The sequence below is a fragment of the Chiloscyllium punctatum genome, chromosome 49 (genome assembly GCF_047496795.1).
Source record: "Chiloscyllium punctatum isolate Juve2018m chromosome 49, sChiPun1.3, whole genome shotgun sequence".
NCBI classification, from domain to species: Eukaryota; Metazoa; Chordata; class Chondrichthyes; order Orectolobiformes; family Hemiscylliidae; genus Chiloscyllium; species Chiloscyllium punctatum.
In genome coordinates, this window is record NC_092787.1 from 46,169,515 (window position 1) to 46,195,385 (window position 25,871).

General features: G+C 46.6%; 1 protein-coding gene across 1 annotated transcript in view; it reads left to right on the forward strand.

The window, feature by feature from the left end:
• LOC140469675 (NMDA receptor synaptonuclear signaling and neuronal migration factor-like) overlaps positions 1 to 25,871 on the forward strand; it is a 109,628-nt gene that overhangs the window by 21,474 nt on the left and 62,283 nt on the right. Inside the window, exons 3-4 of the mRNA XM_072566417.1 lie at positions 4,631 to 5,098; positions 22,864 to 22,939. Of these exons, the coding sequence (XP_072422518.1) occupies positions 4,631 to 5,098; positions 22,864 to 22,939 (544 nt within the window). The remainder of the gene's footprint in view (positions 1 to 4,630; positions 5,099 to 22,863; positions 22,940 to 25,871) is intronic.

The window sequence follows — 25,871 nt, forward strand, 5'->3', positions numbered from 1 at the left end:
GTACTGAGGGAGTGCTGCACTGTCAGAGGGTCAGTACTGAGGGAGTGCTGGATTGTCAGGGGGCTGGTACCGAGGGAGTGCTGCACTGTCAGAAGGTCAGTACTGAGGGAGCGCTATGCTGTCAGAGGGTTGGTACTGAGGGCGTGCTGTGCTGTCAGAGGGTCGGTACTGAGGGAATGCTGCGCTGTCAGAGGGTCAATACTGAGGGAGAGCTGCGCTGTCAGACGATCAGTACTGAGGGAGTGCTGCGCTGTCAGAGGGTCGGTACTGAGGGAGTGCTGCACTGTTAGAGGGTCGGTACTGAGGGAGTGCTGCGCTGTCAGATGGTCAGTACTGAGGGAGTGCTGCACTGTCAGAGGGTCGGTACTGAGGGAGTGCTGCATTGTCAGGGGGCTGGTACCGAGGGAGTGCTGCACTGTCAGAAGGTCAGTACTGAGGGAGCGCTATGCTGTCAGAGGGTTGGTACTGAGGGCATGCTGTGCTGTCAGAGGGTTGGTACTGAGGGAGTGCTGCGGTCAGAGGGTTGGTACTGAGGGAGTGCTGCGCTGTCAGAGGGTTGGTATTGAGGGAGTGCTGCGCTGTCAGAGTGTTGGTACTGAGGGAGTGCTGCACTGTCAGAGGGTCGGTACTGAGGGAGTGCTGCATTGTCAGGGGGCTGGTACCGAGGGAGTGCTGCACTGTCAGAAGGTCAGTACTGAGGGAGCGCTATGCTGTCAGAGGGTTGGTACTGAGGGCGTGCTGTGCTGTCAGAGGGTTGGTACTGAGGGAGTGCTGCGGTCAGAGGGTTGGTACTGAGGGAGTGCTGCGCTGTCAGAGGGTTGGTATTGAGGGAGTGCTGCGCTGTCAGAGGGTTGGTACTGAGGGAGTGCTGTGCTCTCAAAGAGTCGTTATTGAGGGAGTGCTACACCATCACAGTTCCAGTACTGAGAGAGTGCTGCATTGTCAGTAGAGACAGAGAGCTGCGCTGTCACTGAGGGGGTGTTGCACTATCACATGGTTAGTACAAAGGGAGTGCTGCGCTGTCAGACAGTCAGTAGAGAAGGGGTATTACACTGTCAAAGGGTCAATACAGAAGGAGTGTCACTTTGTCAGATGGTCAGAACCAAGAGCCTGCTGCATTGTTGGGGAGGGGTACATTGAGGAAGTCTCGCTCAGTCAGAATGGTTGCTGAGAGAGTACTGCATCTTTGAGATGTTGGATTGAGGGTCAGTGTTGATGCAGCACTGTACCATCAGAGGTTCTGTCCTACAGATGAGATGTTAACCCAAACCTCATAACTATAAGATGTTATGACACTATTTTGAAGAAGAATTCTCACTGGTGTTCTCATCACCAGAGATTCACTGAGGTCAGACAGGTTGTTAGCTGATACACTGCTTGCTCTGTTTGTATTGAAGATGTGTATTTGTGCAAATCAGCAGGAACATTTGATGTGAGCAAATTATCCAGAATGTCCAATGAACAGATTTGAGTTTATTACAAATATACAGTGAACAGAAAAAAAAGTCTAATTAGTCAGAAGTGATTTCCTTTATACTTTGAGGTGGTTAGTTGTTTCGGAGAGTCCAAGAAAGGAAAGTTATGTTCTAGCTGTGTGTTATGTAATGTGAAAATAACTAAAGATCTATTGCTGTTATTCGATAGGAGACATTGCTGGTCCTGGGTGAGTGAGTGTAACAGGATCGTACATTGTGTTAGTGCTGCTGTTAGATTATATTCTATGACGTGGGTTAAGCACCTGTTGCTCTCTCACCAGCTGAGCAAGGAGAATGTATGAAATCTCTCAGCTTTATTATGTCCTCCTAGAATCAGAATTTGATATTGTGGTGAAAAAGGTTCCTGCAGGAAATTTAGATCAAACTGGAACAGTAATTATCAAGATTCATATCTAACTGTGAATCTATTTTACAATTCCGTCCATTAAAATTGTTGATAAGCTGACCTGATTGAATCAGCAATTTTGTATAAATTCTGAACAGCAGCAGCAGTTTCTAAACAGAACCTATTACAAATCCCTGGACTCATTTGGAAATGTAGATGCTTCAAACCATGTCCTGGACTGAAAAGTGACTGCATTTCCAAACTGAGCTACTCTCCGCTGTTCAGCTGCACACTGCAAACAGTGACCAGTGGATGTTGCCAATACTGAAGGAATGCTGCACTGTTGCAGGGTCAATAATGAGGGAATGCTGCAGTGTCGCAGGGTCAGTACAGAGGGAGTACTGTATTGTCAGACGGTCAGTATAGAGTGAGTGTTGCAGAGCATCGGTACAGGGGAAGTGCTGCACTCTCAGAGGATCAGTACTGAGCGTATGCTGCACTGTCGCGCGGCCAGTACAAAGGGAGTGCTGCAATGTTGCAGGGGCACATAGAGGGAGTGCTGCACTGTTAGAGGGTCAGAAACAGTAGCCTGGTTCAATGTCCCCTCCATGTCAACATACCAGGCACCAGCTGGGAACCATGAGGTGTAAGCTGAGTCTGTTCCTGGCCCCTGCCAAGAGCCCCACAGATGAGATCACTGGGGAATCAGTGAATATTGATGGCTAGGATGTCCCAAAGTACACAGCACCCAGGGTGAACTGTTTTGAATTCACTGCGGTAATGTAGATAGCGTAGTCAGTAATCTGTTTACGGCAAGTTCCCACAAACAGCAGTGAGACAAGAGAGGCACGGTGGTTAGCACTGTTGCTTCACAGCGCCAGAGACTGGGGTTCAATTCCCGCCTCAGGTAACTGTCTATGTGGAGTTTGCACATTCTCCCCGTGTCTGCGTGGGTTTCCTCCGGGTGCTCCAGTTTCCTCCCACAGTCCAAAAATGTGCAGCTTAGGTGAATTGGCCGTGCTAAGTTGCCCGTAGTGTTAGGTAAAGGGGTAAATGTAGGGGAATGGGTCTGGTTGGGTTGTTCTTCGGAGGGTCGGTGTGGACTTGTTGGACCGAAGGGCCTGTTTCCACAATGTAAGTAATCTAATCTAATCAAATGCCCAGACCATTTACAAACATAGTAAATAGAAGGCGTAGGCCATTCAGCTATTCGAGTCTATACCACCGTTCATTTTGATCATAGCTGATGATCCAACCCAGTCCTCTGTTCCCACTTTCTCCCCATATCTTTCAATTCCCTTAGCCCTAAGAGCTATATGTAACTCCTTGAAAACGTTCAATGCAAAATTCCATAGGCTCAGCACTGGGAGAGTAAATGTCTCTTTGTTTCAGTCCTAAACGGCCTACCCTATACCTTTAAACTGTGATCCTTAGTTCTGGACTCCCAGTCATTAGGAATACAGTTCCAGTATTTACCCTGTTCAGTCCTGTTAGAATTGTTTCCATGAGATCCTTCCTAATTTTTCTAAACTGAAGAGAATACAGTCCTGGCAGAGCCTCTCTTCACACATCAGTCCTGTCATCACAGGAATCAGCCTGGTAAACTTCTGTTACACTCCCTCCATCATCAGAACATTTCTCCTCAGATAAAGAGAGCAAAATTGCACACAATACTCAGGTGTGGTATCAGCTGTGCTCGGCACAACTGCAGCAAGACATCCCTGATCCTGAACTCAAACTGTCTTGTTGTTTGCCTTCCACGCTGTCAGCTGCACCTGCCTGCTTACTTTCAGCAGCTGGTGTTCAAGAAGCCAGGTTTCATTGCACCTTCCCCTTTCCCAATTTGTTTGCCTGTTCTTGTGACCAAAGTGGATAACCTCACATTTATTCACATCATTCTGCATGGGCCATTCATTTGGACACTCACTCAACTTGTCGAAATCACACTGAAGCATCTCTGCACCCTCCTCACAGCTCACCCTTCCACCCAGCTTTTGTGTCACCTGCTTTTCTGGAGACATTGCATTTAATTCTCATATCCAAATATTAATATATATTGTTATTAGCTGGCGTCCAAGCACTGACCCCTGCAGTATCCCACTAGTCACTGCCTGCCACTTAAAAAAAAGACCCATTTATTCCCATGCCTATTCTGTGCTAACCAGTGCTCTATGCATGTCAGCACTTTACTCCCAGTCCCACGTGTTTAAATTTACAGGCTAGTCTCTTATGTGGGACTTTATCAAAAATCTCCTGAAAGTCCAAGTAAACCACACTCATTAGCTCCCCTTATCTGCTCCACGAGTTACATCCTTGAACTCAGTACATTTGTCAAGCACGAGTTCCCTTTCGTAAAACCATGCTGACCCCTTGTCTGATCCCATCCATTTGTTTTACTGATCTCCATTGCTGGATTAACTACTGATCAGGAAGAAAGAACGTTCTTCTTTGTGCACAGTAATGGCCAGGGATTTCCATGTGAGGGGCCAGACCCCAGAATGACATCTCATCTGCAGCATTGGTGCTTCTGCTAGTGCAGCACACCCTCAGCACTGCACCTGCGGAGCCAGCTTCTCTGAGGCTTGTGTGCCCCAGGTCTTGAGATAAGGGTTGGCCCCACAACCTTCTCTCTCAGAGGTGGGTGTGCTATCAACTGAGCTGAGGTGCAGTTCTCCAGGGAGACTTGAGCTGAGAGGAGAACTTTGACAAAGCTCCTGCAGGGAAGAAGTGTGTGTCTACACACACACATTATATATATATATATATATAAATATATATGTACTTGCGTATGTCTTCCCTTACCTTTCAGATCACCTGGTGGCTGAGACCTTGATGGACCCGGAGGATTCCTCGGAGATCCAACAGCCCGCGCAGAACAAGCGCCGCCTCTCCATGATCTCTCAGGGAAGGTTCGACCGCAGTTTTTCAGAGGAAGGGTCAGAGAAGCCGGCCGACGGCCAGAAGCCGCGGGTCTACACCATCTCAGGCGAGAGCCAGTTGCTGTCAGAGAGGGAGGCAGAGACCGAGGGGACGGTGGCAGCGGCGGCGAGCACCCCCGGCAAGGAGGCGCGGCCCCCGAAGGCGGCCGGAGGTGGAGGTGGAGTGCGCTGCAGGAGCTGGGCGGGCAGCAGGCAGAGCTCCAGGGAGTGCCCGGGCTGTGCGAAGGGCGCGGGCTCCTCGCAGCTGTTGACCGTTGAGGGCGAGCACGTGCAGGGGCGCGAGGCCGCCCGCCACCGCAAGAAGCTCGAGCGCATGTACAGCATGGACAGGGTGTCCGGTGAGTACTGGGGAAGCACAGAGACAGAGCTAAGGTCAGCAACCTAAGCATTGATAGCCGCTGTAGGATCTTTGCAGGAGGCAGGGAGCAGGCCAATCAAACCTGAAGGTAGACCCAGAGTCTGAAGTAGACCCATAACATGAAGATAGACCCAGAGTCTAAAGTAGACCCATAACCTGTAGGTGTACTCCAGACCTGAGGGTAGACTTGTGATCAGAAGATGGATCCATATGTTTAAGAGGTAGTTCCAGGACCTGATGAAGATCCACAACCTGAATAAAGCAAAGACTTGCGGATGATGGAGATCTGAAGAAATAAACAGAACTTTTTGGCGAAACTCAGCATTCAGCTGACAGCATTCAGTGGGAAGAAAGCAGAGTTAACACTTCAAATCCGGTGACTCTTCCTCAGAATTGGTTCAGAACCCGAAGGTAAACCTACAAGGTGGGGAACGGGGAAAAGTTGTGGCTGTTAAGAGCTGCTCATTTTTTTTGAGGTATTATCAGTGTTGGAGCCGGTTTCCTCAAATTCCAGGAGCGGTACTTACTGTTTTATAAGCTGTTACATTGTTTTGGAACTTTGGGAAATAAAATTAAAACAACAGCACTTCAAAAAGGAGGAAGACAGACAATGGCAGTGACCACATGGGCAGTGATTCAAAGCTAGAAAGAAACTTGACACTGCTGTCTGACTCAGCAGTAACATGCATGGCTGCTGCCTTTGCTGTCTGGTTTCAAGTAGCTGTGGACATTGTTCTAAGAAAATACACAGTTGACCTTGGAGAAACCTGTGTGCGGGAGTGCACAACAGCGGAGCAGCTAAGTGACTTTTAAAGTGTAACCTTGCTGGTTTTCTTCTGAAAATCTACAATAGTGAATAGAGTGGGTTTTTTTTAATTACATGTTATTGAGATCTGTCTTTTAACCTCTAAAACTATAAAAACCTAGGTACTCCGCCTGCCTGGAATAGTATTTTTAGAGCAGTAAGACTGTGCTATTTTGTGGGTCTGTAGCTTATTAAGATGCAAAGATGACCTAAACTAGAGTGATGTGGGAGATTCGGGAGTGATTAGATTAGATTACTTACAGTGTGGAAACAGGCCCTTCGGCCCAACAAGTCCACACCGCCCCGCCGAAGCGCAACCCACCCATACCCCTACATCTACCCCTTACCTACACTACGGGCAATTTATGATGGCCAATTCACCTGACCTGCACATCTTTGGACTGTGGGAGGAAACCGGAGCAACTGGAGGAAACCCACGCAGACACGGGGAGAACGTGCAAACTCCACACAGTCAGTCGCCTGAGGCAGGAATTGAACCCGGGTCTCAGGCGCTGTGAGGCAGCAGTGCTAACCACTGTGCCACCATGCCGCCCATGTGCTTCCATGTTAATGATGATTATGTCAGCAGAAAGTGTGTTTGGTTGTGAATCCTACCTAATTGCATGGATCAGTTGGAGTGACAGTTAGAGGCAATGAGGAACCAGGTCCGGAGGGTGTGTGATGGATGGCGGTTACAGGGAGGGAGATAAACCGAAGGTATGGTCAGATAGATGGGTTAACTCCAAGAAAGATAGGAGAGAGAGGCAGGTAGTGCAGGAGTCTCTTGTGGCTCTCCCCATCTCAAACAAGTGTGCTGTTTTGGAAAATGTAGGGAGTGATGCACTGTCTGGGGAATGTAGCACTGACAGCCAGGTTTCTGGTACTAAGACTGGCTCTAATGTAACAAGGGATACACCAAGTTCTAAACAATCAAAGAGTCGATAGGGGACTCTCCAGTCAGAGACATAGACAGGCAATTCTGCAGCCAACAGCGACATACCAGATTGATGTGTTGCCTCCCTGGCGTCAAGATCAAAGATATCTCAGGGAGAGTGCAGAATATTCTCAAAGGAGAGAGGGACCAGCAGGAGGTCGTTGTACCCATTGGAACTAACGACATAGGAAGAGAAAAATATGAGATTCTGTGGAGATAATATAGGACGTTAGGCAGGAATTTAAAAAATAGGTCCTCGAGGATTGCAATTTCTGGATTAGTCCCAGTGCGACAGGCTAGTGAGGGTAGGATTAGGAGGATAGAGCAGATGAACGTGTGGCTGAGGTGCTGGTGCAAAGGAGAGTGATTCACATTTTTGGCCCCTTGGAATGTCTTCTGGGTGGAGGTGGCCTGTATAAGAAGGATGGATTGCATTTGAATTGGAAGGGGATTAATATACTGGCAGGGAGATTTGTTAGATAAACAAGGTTGGGGGGAGATAGTAAGGAAAGAGATAAGTCTAAGACCTGGTGCAGTTGGGAAAAGAAGTAAGTTAAACAGAGCAGGCAGGAACAAAGTAGAGACTGAAAAATTAAACTGCATCTATTTCAAAGTCTAACAAATAAGACAGATGAACTCCGAGCATGGTTAGGAACATGGAATTGAGATATCGTTACAAAAACAGAGATGTGGCTGAGGGATGGACAGGACTGGCAGCTTAATGTTCCACTGTATAGATGCATTAGGAAGAATTGAAAGTGGAGCGAGAAGAGGGGGAGCGGCTTTTTTGATTAAGGATAACATTACGGCTGTGATTAGGGACAACATTACTGTTGTATTTAGGGAGGATATTCTTGGGAATATGTCCAGGAAGGTTATTCGGGTGGAACTAAGAAACAAAGGGATGATCACCTTATTGGGATTATACCGTAGACCCAGAGAAAGTGAGGACTGCAGATACTGGAGATCAGTGTTGAAAGGTGTGGCACTGGAAAAGCACAGCAGGTCAGGCAGCATCCGAGGAGCAGGGGAGCCGACATTTTGAGCATAAGCTCTTCAGGAATGTTAGAGGGGTGGCTGAGAGATAAATAGAAGGTCAGGCTGAGGCTGGGGCTGGGAGAAAGATAGCTGGGAAGGCGAAAGGTAGGTGCAGGTGGAGGTGTTGATGGTGATAGGTCGGAGCGGATAGTTAGGGAAGGAAATTGGACAGGTGAGGCAGTTCAAGAAGGCGGTGCTGAGTTGGAGGGTTGGACCTGGGATGAAATGGGGGGAGGGGAAATGAGGAAACTGGTGACATTAACATCGATGCCGTGTGGTTGAAGGGACCCAAAGCAGAAGATAAGATGCTATTCCTTCAGGCGTCAGGTGGCTAGGATTTGGTGGTGGAGGAGGCCTAGGACTTGCACGTCCATGGTGGAGTGGGAAGAGGAGTTGAAGTCGGCCACAAAGCAGTGGTTTGTTGGTCCCAGCCGTGTTCCCTGAAACGTTCTGCGAGTTGGTGTCCTGTTTCCCCAATCTAGAGGAGACCGCACCGAGAGCAATAGACACAGTAGATGAGGTGTTTGCATGTTCGGGAAAATATTTGCTTTCTGTGAAAGGATCCTTTGGGGCCTTGGACGGAGGTGAGGGGAGAGGTGCGGGTGCAGATTTCACAAGTCTTGCGGTGGCAAGGGAAGGTGGAGGATGGGTTGGTGGGGGAACGTGGACCTAACGAGGGAGTCGTGGAGGGACTGGTCTCTGAGGAATGCCGATAGGGATGGGGAGGGGTGGGAAGGGAAATGTATCTCTGGTGGTGGGATCTGACTGTAGGTGGCAAAAATGGCGGAGGATGATGCGCTGTATCTGGAGGTTGGTGGGGTGGAAGGTGAGGGCCAGTGGCCTCTTTACTTAAAGAAACCCTCTGGTCCTCACCTTCCACCCCACCAACCTCCGGATACAGTACATCATCCTCAGCCATTTCCGTCACCTACAGTCAGACCCACTACAATTCCCTCCCCATCCCTATCAGCATTCCGCAGAGACTATTCCCTCTGCGACTTCCTTGTTAGGTCCATGTCCCCACCAACCCATCCTTCACACCTGGCATCTTCCCTTGCCGCCGCAAGATGTATAAAATCTGTGCCCGCACCTCTCCCCGCACCTCAGTCCAAGGCCCCAAAGGCTCTCTACACATTTGGCAGAGATTTTCCTGCACATCCAAAGACCTCATCTCCTGTGTCCATTGCTCTAGGTGTGGTCTCCTCTATATTGGGGAGACAGGATGCCAACTCGCGGAATGTTTCAGAGAACACCTCTGGGAATCACATACCAAACAAACTGACCACCCTGTGGCTGACCACTTCAACTTCACCTCCCACTTCACCAAGGACACGCAAATCCTGGGTCTCCTCCACTACCAAATCCGAACCACCCGACGCCTGGAGGAAGAATGCCCCATCTTCTGCTTTGGGACCCTCCAACGACATGGCATCAACGTCGATTTCACCAGTTTCCTCACTTCCCCTCCCCCACCTCGTCCCAGATCCAATCTTCCAACTTGGCACTGTCCTACCTATCCGCTCCACCCTCCGCTCTGACCTATCACCATTACCCCCCCCCCACCTGCATCTACCTATTACCTTCCCAGCGACCTTCCTGTCAGCCCCATCCCCGTTCTTATTTATCTCTTAACCCCTTTGCCCACCCCCTTCACATTCCTAATGAAGGACTTATGCCTGAAACATGGACTCTCCTGCTGCCTGACCTGCTGTGCTTTTCCAGCGCCACACTTTTCGACTTGCACTACAGCCCCCCCCCCCCCCCCCCCCCCAGTGGTCAGTGGGAAATTGAGAAACAAATGTGAAAGGAGATCTCAGCTATGTGTGAGAATAATAGGATGGTTATGGTAGGGGATTTTAATTTTCCAAACAAACTAGAACAGCCCTAGTATAAAGGGCCTGGATGGAGAGGAATTTGTCGAGTGTGGACAAGAAAAGTTTCTGATTCCGTCTGTGGATGTACCTACGAGTGAAGATGCAAAACATGACCTACTCTTGGGAAATAAGGCAGGGCAGGTGACTGAGGTGTCAGTGGGGGAGCACTTAGTGATGGAAAAAGGTAGACCGGATCTAAAAGTTAAAGTTTCTAAATTGGAGCAAGGCACACTTTGACAGTATTAGGCAAAAACTTTCAAAAGTTGATTGTGTACGAATGTTCGCAGGTAAAGGGACTGCTGGGAATGGGAAGTGTTCAAAAGTGAGATAATGAGAGTCAGAGACAGAGTGGTGTTTTTAGGATGAAGAGCAAGGCTGGTAGGTGTAGGGAATTCTGGATAACGAGAGAAGTTGAGGTTCTAGAACATAGAACAATGCAGTGCAGAGCCGGCCCTTTGGCCATTGATGTTGCGCCGACCTGTGAATTAATCTCCCCGACATTATCCCACCTTCATCCAAGGGTCGTTTAAATGCCCCTAATGTGGCTGAGTTAACTACATTGGCAGGCAGGACTTTCCATGCCCTTAACACTCTCTGAGTAAAGAAACTGCCTCTGACATCTGTCTTAAATCTATCACACCTCAAATTGTAGCTATACAAGCTGACGTCATCATCCTAAAAAAAAGACTTTCACTGTCTACCCTATCTAATCCTCTGATCGTCTTGTATGTCTCTATCAAATACCCTCTTAGCCTTCTTCTCTCCAATGAGAACGGACCCAAGTTTCTCAGCCTTTCCTCATAAGACCTTCCCTTCAGACCAGGCAACATCCTGGTAAATCTCCTCTGCACCTTTTCCAATGCTTCCACATCCTTCTTGTAATGGGGTGACCAGAACTGTACACAATATTCCAAGTGCGGCCACACTAGCGTTTTGTATAGTTGCAGCATGACGTTGCGGTTCTGGAACTCAATTCCTCTACCAATGAAACCTAACACACCGTATGCCTTCTTAACAGCACTGTCAACCTGGGTGGCAACTTTCAGGAATGTATGTTCATGGACTGCAAGGTCCCTCTGCGCATCCATACTACCAAGAATTTTTCCATTTATCCAGTATTCTGCCTTCCTGTTATTCTTCCCAAAGTGAATCACCTCACATTTATCTGCATTGAACCCCACTTGCCACCTTTCAGCCCAATTTTGTAGTTTATCCAAGTCCCACTGTAACCTGTAACATTCTTCCACACTGTCCACTACTCCACCGACTTTAGTGTCATCTGCAAACTCACTAACCCATCCACCTATGCCTGCATCCAAGTCATTTTTATAAAATGACAAACAGCAATGGTCCCAAAACAGATCCTTGTGGCACACCACTAGTAACTGGACTCCAGGCTGAATATTTTCCATCAACCACCATTCACTGCCATCTTACAGAAAGCCAGTTTCTAATGCAAACTGCTAAGTCATCCTCAATCCCATGCCTCTGCATTTTATCCAATAGCCTACCGTGTGGAACCTTATGAAAGGCTTTACTGAAGTCCATGTAAACCACATCAACTGCTCTGCCTCATCCAAATGCTTGGTCACCTTCTCAAAAAACCCAGTGAGTTGTGTGAGACATGACCAGCCCTTGATGAATCCATGTTGACTATTTCTAATTTGTTGCTTGCTAGATGATTATAAATCCGATCTCTGATAATCCTTTCCAAAACTTTTCCTGCAACAGACGTAAGGCTCACAGGTCTATAATTCCCTGGGTCATCTCTACTCCCCTTCTTGAACAAGGGCATAACATTTGCAATCTTCTAGTCCTCTGGTACTAAGCCTGTAGACAATGACAGCTCAAAGATCAAGGCCAAAGGCTCCAACATCTCCTCCCTAGCTTCCCTGAGAATCCTTGGATAAATCCCATCCAGCCCAGGGGACTTATCTTTTTTCACGCCTTCTGGAATTGATGACACCTCCTCCTTATTAACCTTCATCCTTTCTGGTCTAATATCCATATCTCATTCTTCTCCTCTGCAATATTTTCTTTTTCCTGAGTAAAAACAGATGAGAAATATTCATTTAGCACCACTCTGATCTCCTCAGGGTCCACGTGAAACTTCCCACTTCTGTCTTTGACTGACCCTATTCCTTCTCTTGTCATCGTTTTATTCCTCACATACCTATAGAAAGCTTTAGGGTTCTCCTTTATTCTCCCTGCTAAAGACTGCTCATGTCCTCTTCTTGCTCTTTTTAATTCCCTCATTAAATCCTTCCTGGCTAATCTGTAACTCCATCGCCTCATCTGAACCATCTTGTCTCAACGTCACATAAGCCTTCTTCTTCCGCTTAACAAGAGACGCAATTTCTTTAGTAAACCATGGTTCCCTTACCGTATCACTGTCTACCTTATAGACAGCAGAAATGGAGGGATTCCCTAGAAGAGCATAAAGGCAGTTGGAGTATACATAAGAGGGAAATCAGGAGGACAAAAAGGGGACATGAGATAGCTTTGGCAAATAGTGTTAAGGAGAATCTCAAGGCTAATAAATACATAAATACGTTAAGGACAAAAGGGTAACTAGGGAGAGAATTGGACCCCTTCAAGATCAAAAAGGCCACCTATCTGTGGAACCATAGGAGATTGGGAAGGCAGTAAGTGAGTATTTTCCATCACTATTTTCTGTGGAGAATGAGGTGGAAGATAGAACATGGGAAAATAAATAACGACATCTTGAAAAATGTCCAACTTACAGAGGAGGAGATGCTGGAAGTCTTAAAATATGTAAAGGTGGACAAGTTCCTGGGACTAATCAGGTATGCCCTAGAACTCTGTGGGAAGCTAGGGAAGTAATTGCTGAGTCCCTTGCTGAGATGTTTGTATCATTACTAGCCACAGGTGAGGTGCTGGAAGACTGAAGGTTGGTTAACGTGCCATTATTTAAGAAAGGTGATAAGGAAAAGCCAGCGAACTATAGACTGGTGAGCTTGACCTCAGTGGTGGGCCAGTTGTTGGAAGAAATATTGAGGGACAGGATTTACATGTATTTGGAAAGGCAGTGACTGATTAGGGATCATCAACATGGCTTTGTACATGGGACATCGTGTCTCACAAACTTGATTAAGTTTTTTGAAGAAGTAACAAAGAGGATTGATGAGGGCAGAGTGATGGATGTGATCCATATAGACTTCAGTTAAGGTTCCCCAAAGTAGACTGGTGATGAGGTTAGGTCACGTGGAATACAGGGAGAGCTAGCCATTTGGATACAGAACTGGTTCGAAAGTAGAAGATAGAGGGTGGTGATGTAGGTCTGCTTTTCAGACTGGAGGCCTGTGACCAGCAGTGTGCTACAGGGTTGGTGCTGGGCCCACTGCTTTTCATCATTTATATAAAATGATTTGGATAGGAATGGAGGACGTATGCTTAGTAAGTTTGCAGATGACACCAAAATTGGTGGTGAAGAAGGCGTTTGGTATGCTTGCCTTTATTGGTCAGAGCATTGGGTATAGGAGTTGGGAAGTCATGGTAAGGCGGTACTATGAACCCCCCACTCCAAGATCTCTTTGTTCAGCAACAATCCTCAGGACCTTACTATTGATTAAGCCACTATTAGAATACTGCGAGCAAGTCTGGTCTTCTGACTATAGGAAGGGTGCTGTGAAGCATGAAAGGGCTCAGAAAAGATGTTGCCATGGTCGCAGGGTTTAAGCTATAGGGAGAGGCTGAATAGGCTTTGGCTATTTTCTGTGGAGCTATGGAGGCTGAGGGGTGACATTACAGACGTTTATAAAATCATGAGGGACATCGATAAGGTAAATAGACAAGGTCTTTTCTCTGGGGTGGGGGAGTTCAGAACTAGAGGGCATAGTTCTAGGGTGAAAGGGGAAAGATTTAAAAGGGACCTAAGGGGCACCTTTGCGTGTATGGAATGAGCTGCCAGAGGAAGTGGTGGAGGCTGGTACAATTGCAACACTTAAAAGACATAAGGATGGGTATTTGAATAAGAAGGGTTTAGAGGGATATGACCAAATGCTGGCAAATGGGACTAGATTTATGTAGGATGTCTAATCGGCATGGACGAGTTGAACCAAAGCGTCTGTTTCTGTATATCTCTATGACCCTACGACTCTAATTGAAGGTAGACTCACAGTGGCATGAGGGCTGGAGTTCCACACTTTTGACTCAACGACATTGAAGGAACTGCCATATGTTGCCAAGTTAGGATGGTGAGTGACTTGGAGAGAAACTTGCGATTGCTGGTATCCCCATGTATCTGCTACCGTGGTCCTTCCATAAGGAGGTGGTTGTCGGCTTGGAAGGCGCAGTTTGGAGAGGTTTTGTGATTTGCTGCAGTTTATAAATGGCACACATTGCTTCTGGTGAGGGTTGTGGTCTCATCTATCTGTTGCCCTCCTAATCCTGGGCTTCCTTGTCAATCAAAAATCTGTCAAGCTCTGCTGTCAATGCATTCAATGATTCAGCCCCCACTGGGAAAGAGAATTCAACAGAGCAGCAACCACCTCTGTTCCCTGGCGAATAGGGACAGTTGTAACTTCTTGACTACCCCTCCCCCATATCAAGTTCCAAAACAATTGCATTACCATTCTGACACTATGGCTGCAATCTTATTGAGAAATAATTTGCTGTTGGTTGCTAGGAAACTGCAGTCAGCATGTTCTGTGTAGTAACATATTCCAGGTAACTGGGTTACAATATGCTGTAGAACCATAACAAAACAGATGTACTTGCGATCCTAAATGCTCTGAGCTGGAAGAGTGAAATGTGGATATGAACTGGGGTCTTCCAACCTGGGGTAGTTATGATCAGAATCTGCTGTTTACCACAATAAACTCAGTCACCAACTTTTACAATTGCCTTCTCCTGAAACCTTCCCTCCATCAAAAGCTCAGAGTTGGGGATGTTCATTGATGATTGCACAATGGTCAGCACCATTCACAATTCCTGAAATACTAACGCTGTCCATGTCCCTTGGCAGTATCGAGACTTGGGCTGACAAGTGAAAAGTAAAATTCACATCGCACAAATACCAGGTAATGACCATCTCCTGCAAGACAGAATCTGACCATTGCCCCATGACATTCAGTGGCACTACCATCACTGAATTCCCAATTATCAACATTCTGGGGATTACCATTGATCAGAAACTCAATTACACTCAAGAGTAGGTGGCTTCAAGAGTAGAGGAAGGGCTTTTGCCCGAAACGTCGATTTTGCTGCTCCTCGGATGCTGCCTGAACTGCTGTGCTCTTCCAGCACCACTAATCCAGAATCTGGCTTCAAGAGTAGGTCAGAGCCTAGGAATATTGCAGCAGGTAACTCGACTCTCCAAAGTCCAGGGCACAAATCAGGAATGTGATGGAATACTCCACAGTTGGCTGAGTGTGTGCAGTTCCGACAACACTCAAACATCCACTCCCTGCACCACTGATGCTCAGTAGCAGCAGTGTGTACCACGTACAAAATGCACTGCAGAAACTGAGAAGGCTCCTTAGACAGCACTCTCCAAACCTATGATTGCTACAAAGGCAGCAGTTATGTAGGAGAAAGTGAGGACTGCAGGTGCTGGAGACCAGAGTTGGAAAATGTGGTGCTGGAAAAACACAGCAGGCCAGGCAGCATCCGAGGAGCAGGAGAATCGATGTTTCAGGCATAAACCCTTCTTCAGGAATGTTCAGATATGTAGGAACACTACCACCTGCAAGTTGCCCTCCAAGCCACTCACCATCCTGACTTGGAAATATATTACTGTTCCTTCACTGTTGCTGAGTCAAAATTCTGAAACTCGCTCCCTAAAAGCATTGGAGGGTCTACCTACAGCACATGGACTGCATTGGTTCAAGAGGCAGCTCATTATCACCTTCTCAAGGGCATTTGTTGATAGTGTACAAATGTTAATGACACCACATCCCATGAGGGAATCCAATAAAAACACTAGGAAAATAGACTGTGGGACTCCTCTGAGGATGAAGGTGGCACTGTAGCAATATTTGTTGCTCAATTGTAATTGTCCTTGAACAGTCCAAAAATGTGCAGGTTAGGTGAATTGGCCTTGCTAAATTGACTGTAGTGTTAGGTGAAGGGGTAAATGTAGAGGAATGGGTCTGGGTAGGTTGCTCTTTGGAGGGTCGCTGTGGACTTGTTGGACCGAAGGGCCTGTTTCTACACTAAGTGATCTAATCTAAAAGTAGCTTGCAGCCATTTTCAGAGGGTAGGTAAGAGTCAGGCACATTGTTGCTGTTTGGTAGATACACTCCCCCAACAAAGGACACCAGGAAATCAGATGGGTTTTACAACAGTTGGTGAGTTGTTGTGGTCATCACTGAGGCCATCTTTCAAATCCAGGTTTTATGAATTAAATTCAAATTCCATCAGCTGCGGTGGAGAAATTTGAACCTGTGTTCCAAAAACGTGACCTTCGGCCTCAAGATTTCTGGTTCAATCACATTACCACCAAAACACATTTTCCCCCACCATTGCTATTCAATCTGCTGGTTAGTAATGATTAGTAGAATTTGCTCCAGAGCAGTGAACAATCAAAATAATCTGCTGATAAAGTGTGATTGTCTGTATCCAGGCGAATTACAATCCAGAGAGGAGACATGAGAGATTCTGGAGACAGGACAGCTGAAATCTGAAGGCAGATCTCTTTGGAGTCAAAGCATATCAAATTTTAGGCATAGATCTTTAGGATCTGACCACAGGTTTCCAAGGGTCACAGTGTCTCAATGTGAGACCCCAGGATCGGTGTTTTTTTTATTCATTTATGGGACATGGGCATCGCAGGCTACTCAGCATTTATTGTCCATCTCTAGCTGCCCTTGAGAAAGTGGTGCTGAGCTGCTTTCTTGAACCGCTGCTGTCCATGTGCTTGGGTTGACTCAAATGCCATTAGGGAGGGAATTCCAGGATTTTGACCCAGCGACCGTGAAGAGATGGCGATACATTTCCAAGTCAGAATGGTGCATGGCTTGGAGGGGAACTTGCCGAGAGTGGTATTCCTTTGTATCTGCTGCCCTTGTCCTTCTAAATGGAAGTGGTCAAGAGTTTGAAAGGAGCTGTGCTCCTAGCGTCCGACCTATTTTTGTCACCATTGTGTTAATGTGGGGAGTCCATTGAGTTCCTAGTCAATGGTAACCCTCAGGATGTTGATAGTGAGAGATTCACTGATGGTAACACCGTTGAATGTCAAGGGATGGTGGTTAGATTGTCGCTCATTGGAGATGGTCAGTGCCTGGCATCCGTGTGACGCAAATGTTACTTACCACTTGTGATCTTCTGAAGAAGGGAAGGTCTTTGGTGAAACAAACAGAAGATGGTTGGGCCGAGGACATTACCCTGAGAGACTCCTGCAGAGATGTCCATGAGCTGAGATCACTGACCTCCAACGACCATAACCATCTTCCTATATGCAAGATATGACTCCAGCCAGCAGAGTTAGCCATTGATTCCAGTTTTGCAAGGGCTCCTTGATGCCACACTCTGAATATGGCTTTGATGTCAAGGGCTGTCACTCACACTTCACCTCTGGAATTTAGCTCATTTCTCCATGTTTGAACCAAGGTCGTAATGAGATCAAGAGCAGAGTGGCCCTAGTGGAACCAGAACTTGGCGCCACCGAGCAGATTACTACTGATAGTAATTGATATGCTGCTTGATAGCACTGTTAATGACACCTTCCGTCTTTGAACCGATACTTGAGAGTAGACTGACAGGGTGGTAATTGGCCGGATTGGATTTTTGCTGCTTTTTGTGTACAGGACTCATGCCAAGATAATTTTCCACATTGGGTAGATGCCAGCGTTGTAACTGTACTGGTGAAGGTGACGCAAGTGGCAAGTTCTGTAATGCAAGTCTTCAGTACTGTTGCCAGGTTGTTGTCAGAGCCTATAGCCTTTGTAGTATCCAGTGCTTCCAACCATTTATTGATATCGTGTGAATAAATGGGATTGGCTGAAGTCTGGTAGCGTGAAGGTTGGGGACCACTTATAGAGGCCGAGATGGATCATTCACTTGGCACTTCTGGCTGAAGAATGTTGCATGCTTCAGCCATATCTTTTGCACTGATATGCTGGGTTCTTCTATTGTTGAGGATGGGCAAGGAAACCTTCTGATGATCATCATGTACCATCCTCCCTCAGATGATGAATCAGTATTCCCCCATGTGGACCCTCCTCCAATGAGTTGTTTAATTGTCCACAACCATTCGCGCCTGGATGTGGCAAGGCTGCAGAGCTTAGATCTGCTCCATTTGTTGTTGGATCGTTTAGCTTTGTCTGGCATATGCTGTTTGGCACACAAGCAGTCCTGTTTGGTAGTTTCACCAAGTTGACTCCACATTTTTAGGTATACTGCTAAATATAGTGGTGCTGCTCTTGGCATGTCCTCCTGCACTTTCCATTGAACTCGGGCTGATTGCCTGGCTTGATGGTAATGGTTGAGTGGGGCATCTGTCAGGCCATGAGGTTACAGATTGTGTTGGAGTGCAATTCTGCTACTACTGATGGCCCATAATGCCTCATTAATGTGCAGCGTTGAGTTGCTAGATCTGTTTAAAATCTGTCCCATTTAGCACATTGATAGTGCCACACAACACAATGGAGCGTATTGTCAATGTGAAGGCCGGACTTCATCTCCACAAGTGCTATGTGGTGGTCGCCCTTACCAATGCAGTCATGGATAGGTGCATCTGCAGCTGACAGGTTGGTAAGGATGAGGTCAGGTATGTTTTTCCCTCTTGTTGGTCCCCTCACCACCTGCTGCAGATCCAGTCTCGCAGTGATGTCCTTTACGACCCAACCAGCTCGAACAGTAGTGTTGTGTTGAGGCACTCCTGGGGATAGACGTTAAAATGCCCCACTCAGAGTACATTTTGTGACTTTGCCATCCTTAGTGCTTCCTCTAAATGTTCAACACGGGCGAATACTGACTGATCATCTGAGGGAGGATTGTACATGATGATTGTCAGAAGGGATCCTTGCCCATGTTTAACCTGAAGTCACAAGACGTCATGGGGTCTGGAGTCAATGCTAATGACTTTGGGGCAACTCTCTCCTACCACTGTGATGGTACCTCTTCTGTGTCTGTCCTGCTGATGCATTTGTCAATGACAGTATCAGTAAGAGTGACCACAGCACAGTCCTTGTTGAGACGAAGTCCTGCCTTCAATTGAGAAAGACCTCCATTCAGTTGTGTGGCAGTATCATTGTGTTAAATGAGACAGACTTCAAATAGATCTAGCAACTCAACATTGGGCATCCATATCCACAATTGTACACCAGCACAATCTGCAACCTCATGGCTTGGTACATCTCCCTCTCAACGATTACCGTCAAGCCAGGGGATCAAACCCTGGTTCAATGGAGAGTGCAGGAGGGTATGCCAGGAGCAGCACCAGACATACTTAAAAATGAGGTGTCAATCTGGTGAAGCTACAAAACATGACTATTTGCGTGCCAAACAGCATATGCAGCAAGTGAGAGGCATAGCTAAGTGACATATCCAGGGATAGTGATGGTGGCGTCTGGGACATTGTCTCTAAGATATGATTCTGAGAGTATGGCTATGTCAGGCTGTTGCTTCACTAGCCTGTGAGACAGCTCTCCCAATTCTTGCACTAGCTCCCAGATGTTAGTCTGGAGGACTTTGCAGGGTCGACGGGGCTGTTTCTGCCATTGTCTTTTCTGGTTGCTTGGTCGATGCCAGATGGTCCTTGAAGCTCAAGCAGTTTGATGTTCCTGCCTCATTTAAAGGGTAATCATTATGCCATCTTACCTAGATCCGCTCCTTCTGTCCCAGGAATCTCAGGCTGTTGCCTCCTTCATCATCTCTCTGGCTATGCTTTCATCTGTTCTAATGTGCAATTTCCATACTCACTAGCAAGTAGCAGCAGGCATAATGCAAATGACATGCAGACTGGAAATGTTGCTAGCTACAACTAGGGTAGTGATGGAGTTTGAGAAGACACAGACAGATTGGTGCAATACACGGATATTTGCAAATGAAATTTAGTGCAGAGAAGTGTGAAGTGTTTCATTCTGGGAAAGAAAAATGAAAAGAGGCAGTATAAAATAATGAGTTCAATTCCCTGCATATAAGTCATTGAAAATGGTATGGTGCTGGATGAATGGACATCACACAACGATCAACAGACCGGAGTGTTTCCTCCCAGTCGGAGAACACTTCAGCATCTGGGACATTCGGCCTTGGACCTTCAGGTGACCATCCTCCAAGGTGGACTTCGGGACAGGCAACAACGCAAAGTGGCCGAGCAGGGGCTGATAGCCAATTTTGATAGCCATGGCCTCAACCAGGACCTTGGGTTCATGTCACACTACAAGTGACCCCACTGCACTGCACGTGCGTGTATATACACACACTCCTACGTACACAGACCCATACACTCATGCAGACCCTTTCTCATACGCTCACACATACACTCCCACACTCAGATGCACCCTCTCACAGACTTGTACTCTCTCACACATCTCACACACACACACACACACACACACACACACACACACACACAAGAATTGAATTGAATTTATTGTCACGTGTACCGAGGCACAGTGAAAAGCTTTGTCTAGCGAGGAATACAGACAGATCACAGAGTTAAGGAGCATAGATAAGTAAATAATAGGTAAACAGCAGCAAAATCCAAAACACAGGTACAGGTGAATGCCAAGAGTTTGTGAGGCCATTCAGTATTCTAACAACATTAGGGTAGAAACTGTTCCGAAACCGGCTGGTGCGTGTGTTCAGGATTCTGTACCTTCTCCCCGATGGTAGAGGTTGTAGAAAAGCATTGCCAGGATGGGATGGATCTTTGAGAATGCTGGCGGCCTTTCCTTGACAGCGGGCCTGGTAGATGGATTCTATAGGTTGAAGGTTGGCCTTTGTGATTGTCTGGGCTGAGTTCCCCACTCTCTGTGACCATCTCCGATCTTGAATGGTACAGTTGCCATACCAGGTAGTGATATATCCAGACAGAATGCTCTCAATGGCACCCCATAAAAGTTGGCAAGGGTATTCACCGTCATGGCAAATTTCCTCAGCTGCCTGAGGAAGAAGAGACGTCGTTGGGCCTTTGTAACCAGTGCATCCATATAAAGAGTCCAGGAAAGCTTGTTGTTGATTACCTCTCCCAGGAGTTTGACACTCTCCACTTGTTCCACCTCTGTGCTGTTAATGTGTAGGGGTGGGCATGAGTAACATCCCGCTCAAAGTCAATAATGAGTTCCTTGTTTTTGCCGGCATTGAGAGCTAGGTTGTTCTCAGTGCACTATTTTTCCACCTCCCATCTGTAGTCTGTATCGTCACCATCTGAGATTCGACCAACTATGGTGGTGTCATCAGCAAACTTGTAAATGGCATTAATCTGGTATTTGGCGACACAGTCATGGGTATACAGTGAGTACAGTTAGAGACTGAGTGTGCACCCCTTGGGGGCTCCAGTGTTGAGTGTTAGTGAGGATGAAATATTGTCCCCAATCTTCACTGATTGTGGCCTGTGGGTCAGGGAACTAAGGATCCAGTTGCAGAGAGTGGGGTTTAGTCCGAGATCACTAAGTTTAGTATTCAAACTTGAGGGGATATTAGGTTGGTGGGATGAATTTGTACTTGCAGAATTACATTTTATTTTGCTCAAACACTGCATGAATCCATGTAAGATTCTGTAAATTCCTTTTTTAGATTAGAATCAGTCTGAACATTGGGGCACAGACAGCCTCACACACACACACAAGGCACCTCACCCCTTCTGGGCTGATAGGACACCAATTGCTAAAGTTCCCTTGAGAATGTAACTTTAAGAACATTCTGGGATTTACATATAAAAAAACTGAAACCAATATGCCCATTCTAAAAGATGAGAGACCTGATAAACAATCCAGGTCTTTTTCAATATATAATTTCAGTTACATCACACTGTAAACATTTGCTATAAATTCTGTGTCCTACAATCTTCTACTCCACCTGATGAAGGAGCAGCACTCTTGTGCTTCCAAATTAACCTGTTGCACTATAACTTGGTGTTGTGTGATTTTTAACTTGGTACACCCCAGTCCAACACCAGCATCTCCTAATCATTGAAGATGGTAAGGAGGTTACAAAGACATTCATATGCTTCTCTTTAGAAATAAAAGCTTAGAATATTAAAGCAAGGAAGCTGCAATGAACTTTATGAAAGACTGATTCAGCCTCAACTAGAGTATTGCACCCAGTTCTGAGTGTGGCACTTTGAGAAGGATGTGAAGGCGTTATAACAAAACAGAAAAACTTAAGTATGGTTCTAGAAATGAGGAGCTTCAGCTCTGAGGATTGTTTGGCAAACTGGGAGGATTGTTTATATAGAACATATTTGTGAGGAAATATGATCGAGGGTTTCAAATCCTGATGGTTCAGGAAAGAGTGGGTAGAAAGAAGCTGTCACGGTTGGTGGAGGGGAACCAGAGGACAATGGCGAAAAACATTTGTATGTAGTGAGGTGATAGGATCGGGAAAGTACCACCTGAGAGTGAGATGGGGGCAGATTCAGTTGCGAACTTCAGAAGGAAGTCGAATAGTACTCTAAAGCAAACAAATATTGGCAGGGTTGTGAGTGGGACTAGCTGAGTTGCTGTTACTGAAGGCTGACTCTGACATGATGAGCCCAATGGCCTCATTTTGTGCTGAAATCATTCAACAATTTTGATTCTAAGCTCTGTTAGATTCAATAGCTTGGGATGTTTGCGAATTAACAGGAACAGCAATATATACTTTGTATGTTTTTGATTTGTTCATTGGATATCGACATCACTGGCTATGCCAGCATTTATTGTACAGCCCTAATTATCCTGGCAAAGGCGGTGGTGAACTGCAGTAGGAAGATGCCAGTGAGATTCTAGGCTTTAGTTTTGCAAAATCCGCCCGTATATTTGCTGCTTCCCTGGTTTATGGCAAAGGATTTGCACTCCTGTCGCTGTTCAAGTCCAGGTAGCAAACGTGGCTGCAGCTCCCAGCCCTCCATTTTAAAGTGACCTTTACTGAAATACTTTCTAATTTGCCTACAGATAGTTTTGAGCAAAATAATTTTTCTGTTTCAGATGATGTCCCAATTCGGACTTGGTTCCCAAAGGAAAACCTCTTCAACTTTCAGACAGCAACCACCACAATGCAGGCGTGAGTATGATACAGGGGAGCATGGATTTCCAAAAATATTTGATAAAGTCCCACATCAAAGGTTATTGTAGAAAATAAAGATCTGATGGTGCATTGGGAGGCACGCTGGTATGAATAGAAGACTAGCTGGGAGTAGGCATAAATGGGTCTTTTTCAGGTTGGCAAGATGTAATGAGTGATGTGCCGCAGGGCTCTGTGCTGTGACCGTAATTGTGTACAATCTGCCTCAACTGTTCACAAGTGACTTCGATGAAGGGATTTGGGATGTAAATTCCAAATTTGTTAATGGCACAAGATAGGTAGGAAAGTAAGTTGTGAAGATTAATTTAAGAAGTCACAAAAGATAGATAGGTTACTTTAGTGAGCGAAAATGTGGAATGATTCCAAATGATCGAAGGTTGCAGAGCTCTGCGATATAGGGAAACTGGTTGTCCTCACAAATGGATAGCAAAAGGTTAGTGTGCAGGTACAACAAATAATTAGGAAAGCAAATACAATATTATTTATTGTGAAGAGAATTTAATACCAAAGTAGGGAGGTTATGCTTCAGTTATATGGGTAAGAGCACGTTTGGAGTATGATGTACAGTATTGGTCTCCTTATTCAAAGAAGGATGTAAATATGATGGAGTAGTTGAGAGAAAGTTCATTGGACTAATCTCTGGAATGAGGAAGTTTTCTTATTAGGAAAGGTTGAACAGGCCAGGCTTATATCCACTACCTTTTAGTGAATTAAGATCCTGAAGGGTCTTGATATCTTGATAGGGAGGATAGGGAGGGGATGTTTCCTCTTAATAGGACAATCTAGAACCACTGAGCCACTGTTTAAAAAGCAAATTTTACCCAATTAAAACACAGATGAGGAATTTTCTTTCTCAATAGTTGTGATTCTTTGAACTCTCTTTCTGAACAGGCAATCGAAGCAGAGCCTCAAATATTTAAGGCAAAAGTAGATGGATAATTCTTAAGCAAAGGACTAAGAGGTTACTGGGGTAGGAGAGAGTGAAAATTTGAGGTTAAAATCAGATCAGCTAAGATGTAAATGGACGAACAGGCTTGAGGGGCTGAATGGCCTACTGCTCTGAATTCATAAAGAGACAAAAAAACTGCAGATGCTGGAAACCAAAGTAGACAGGCAGGAGGCTGGAGGAGTAGAGCAAGCCAGGCAGCATCAGGAGGTGGAGAAGTCAACCTTTCGGGTGTAACCCTTCTTCAGAATGGGGATAGGTGTAAGGGGAGCTTCAGATAAAGGGGCTGGCGGGCTAGGGTGGCGACCCGGAGATAGGTGAACACTGATAGAGGGTACCACCTAGTTGGTTGATGGGAGGAATGCAGCTGGTTGGTGGCTGGAAGGGAGGATCGATCAGAGGAATGGAAGGGAATGGGACGGGCTGGGAAGGGAGTCAGGGATGGGAATGGAGGTTATTTGAAATTGCAGAACACTATGTGGAGTCCACCAGGCTGTAGGCTACCTGGGTAGAAGATGAGGTGTTAATCCTCCATTTTGCGGTTTGGTTTGTTGTGGCAATGAAGGAGGCCAAGGATAGCCACGTCAGAAAGGGAGTGGGAAGGTGAATTAAAATGGGTGGTGACTGGGAGGTCAGGTTGGCTGGCCCCCGAAGGCCCGGCTGAAATGCTTGGCGAAATGTTCCCTTAGTTTACATTTATTCTCCCTGATGTAGAGAAGACCACATCAGGAGCACTGGATACAGTAAACTAGGTTGGGGGAGAGGCAGGTGAACCTCTGCTTCACCTGGAAGGACTGATTGGGGCCCTGGATGGAGGTGAGGGGTGGTGGTGTACCAGCAGGCTTTACATCTTTTCCGGCTGCAGGGGAAGGTACCTCAGGGTTTGGTGGGGACTGGTGCGGGCCAAGGTTTGTCGAAGGGAACGATCCTTGCAGAGTGGGGTGGGGAGGAGAAGATGTTTTTGTTGGTGGGGTCTAGTTGGATTGCGGAAGTGTTTAAGAATGATGTGTTGGATGTGGAGACTGGTGGGGAGGTAGGTGAGGACAAGGGGGACTCTGTCTTTATTGTATTGGGAGCAGGCATGGTTTAGAACAGTGGACAAGGAATGGAGGCGGTGCGGTGGAAGGCTGACAGGGGAGAAAACACATTGTTCAAAATGGGTGGACAGCTGGGATTCTTGGGAGTGGAATGTCTCCTCACCTGGGCAGATACGGTGGAGGAATTGGGAGAACGGGATGCAGTTTTTGCAGGATACTTGGTGGGAGGAGGTATGGTGCCTGTGTAGGTACTGTGTAAGCACAGGCACTGTGCCCCAACTCTTCCACTGTTACATCGATGACTGTATCGGTGCAGCGTCCTGCACCCAGGATGAACTGGAGCAGTTCTTCGACTTCGCTCACAACTTCCACCCCGCCCTCAAATTCACTTGGTCCATCTCGGACACCTCCCTCCCCTCTCTTGACCTCTCCATTTCCATCCCCAGCGACAATCTCCAGACAGACGTTTACTATAAACCCACAGACTCAACTACCTGGACTACACCTCCTCCCACCAAGTATCCTGCAAAAACTCCGTCCCGTTCTCCCAATTCCTCCACCGTATCTGCCCAGGTGAAGAGACATTCCACTCCCAAGCATCCCAGCTGTCCACCTATTTTGAACAATGTGCTTAACCCCCCCTCTGTCATCCAGACAGCCCTCCACTGTACCACCTTCACTCCCTGTTTCACTGTTCTAAACCAAGCCCCCTCTAAAAGCAATAAAGAAAGGGTACCCCTTATCCTCACCTATGACTCCACCAGCCTCTGCATCCAACACATTATCCTCAAACACTTCCGCCAACTCCCACCAGACCCCACTATCAAGAATATCTTTTCCTCCCCATCCCTCTCTGCCTTCCGCAAGGATCATTCCCTTCGACGATCCTTAGTTCGAGCCACTCTCCCACGATCCTCCCCAAACTCCA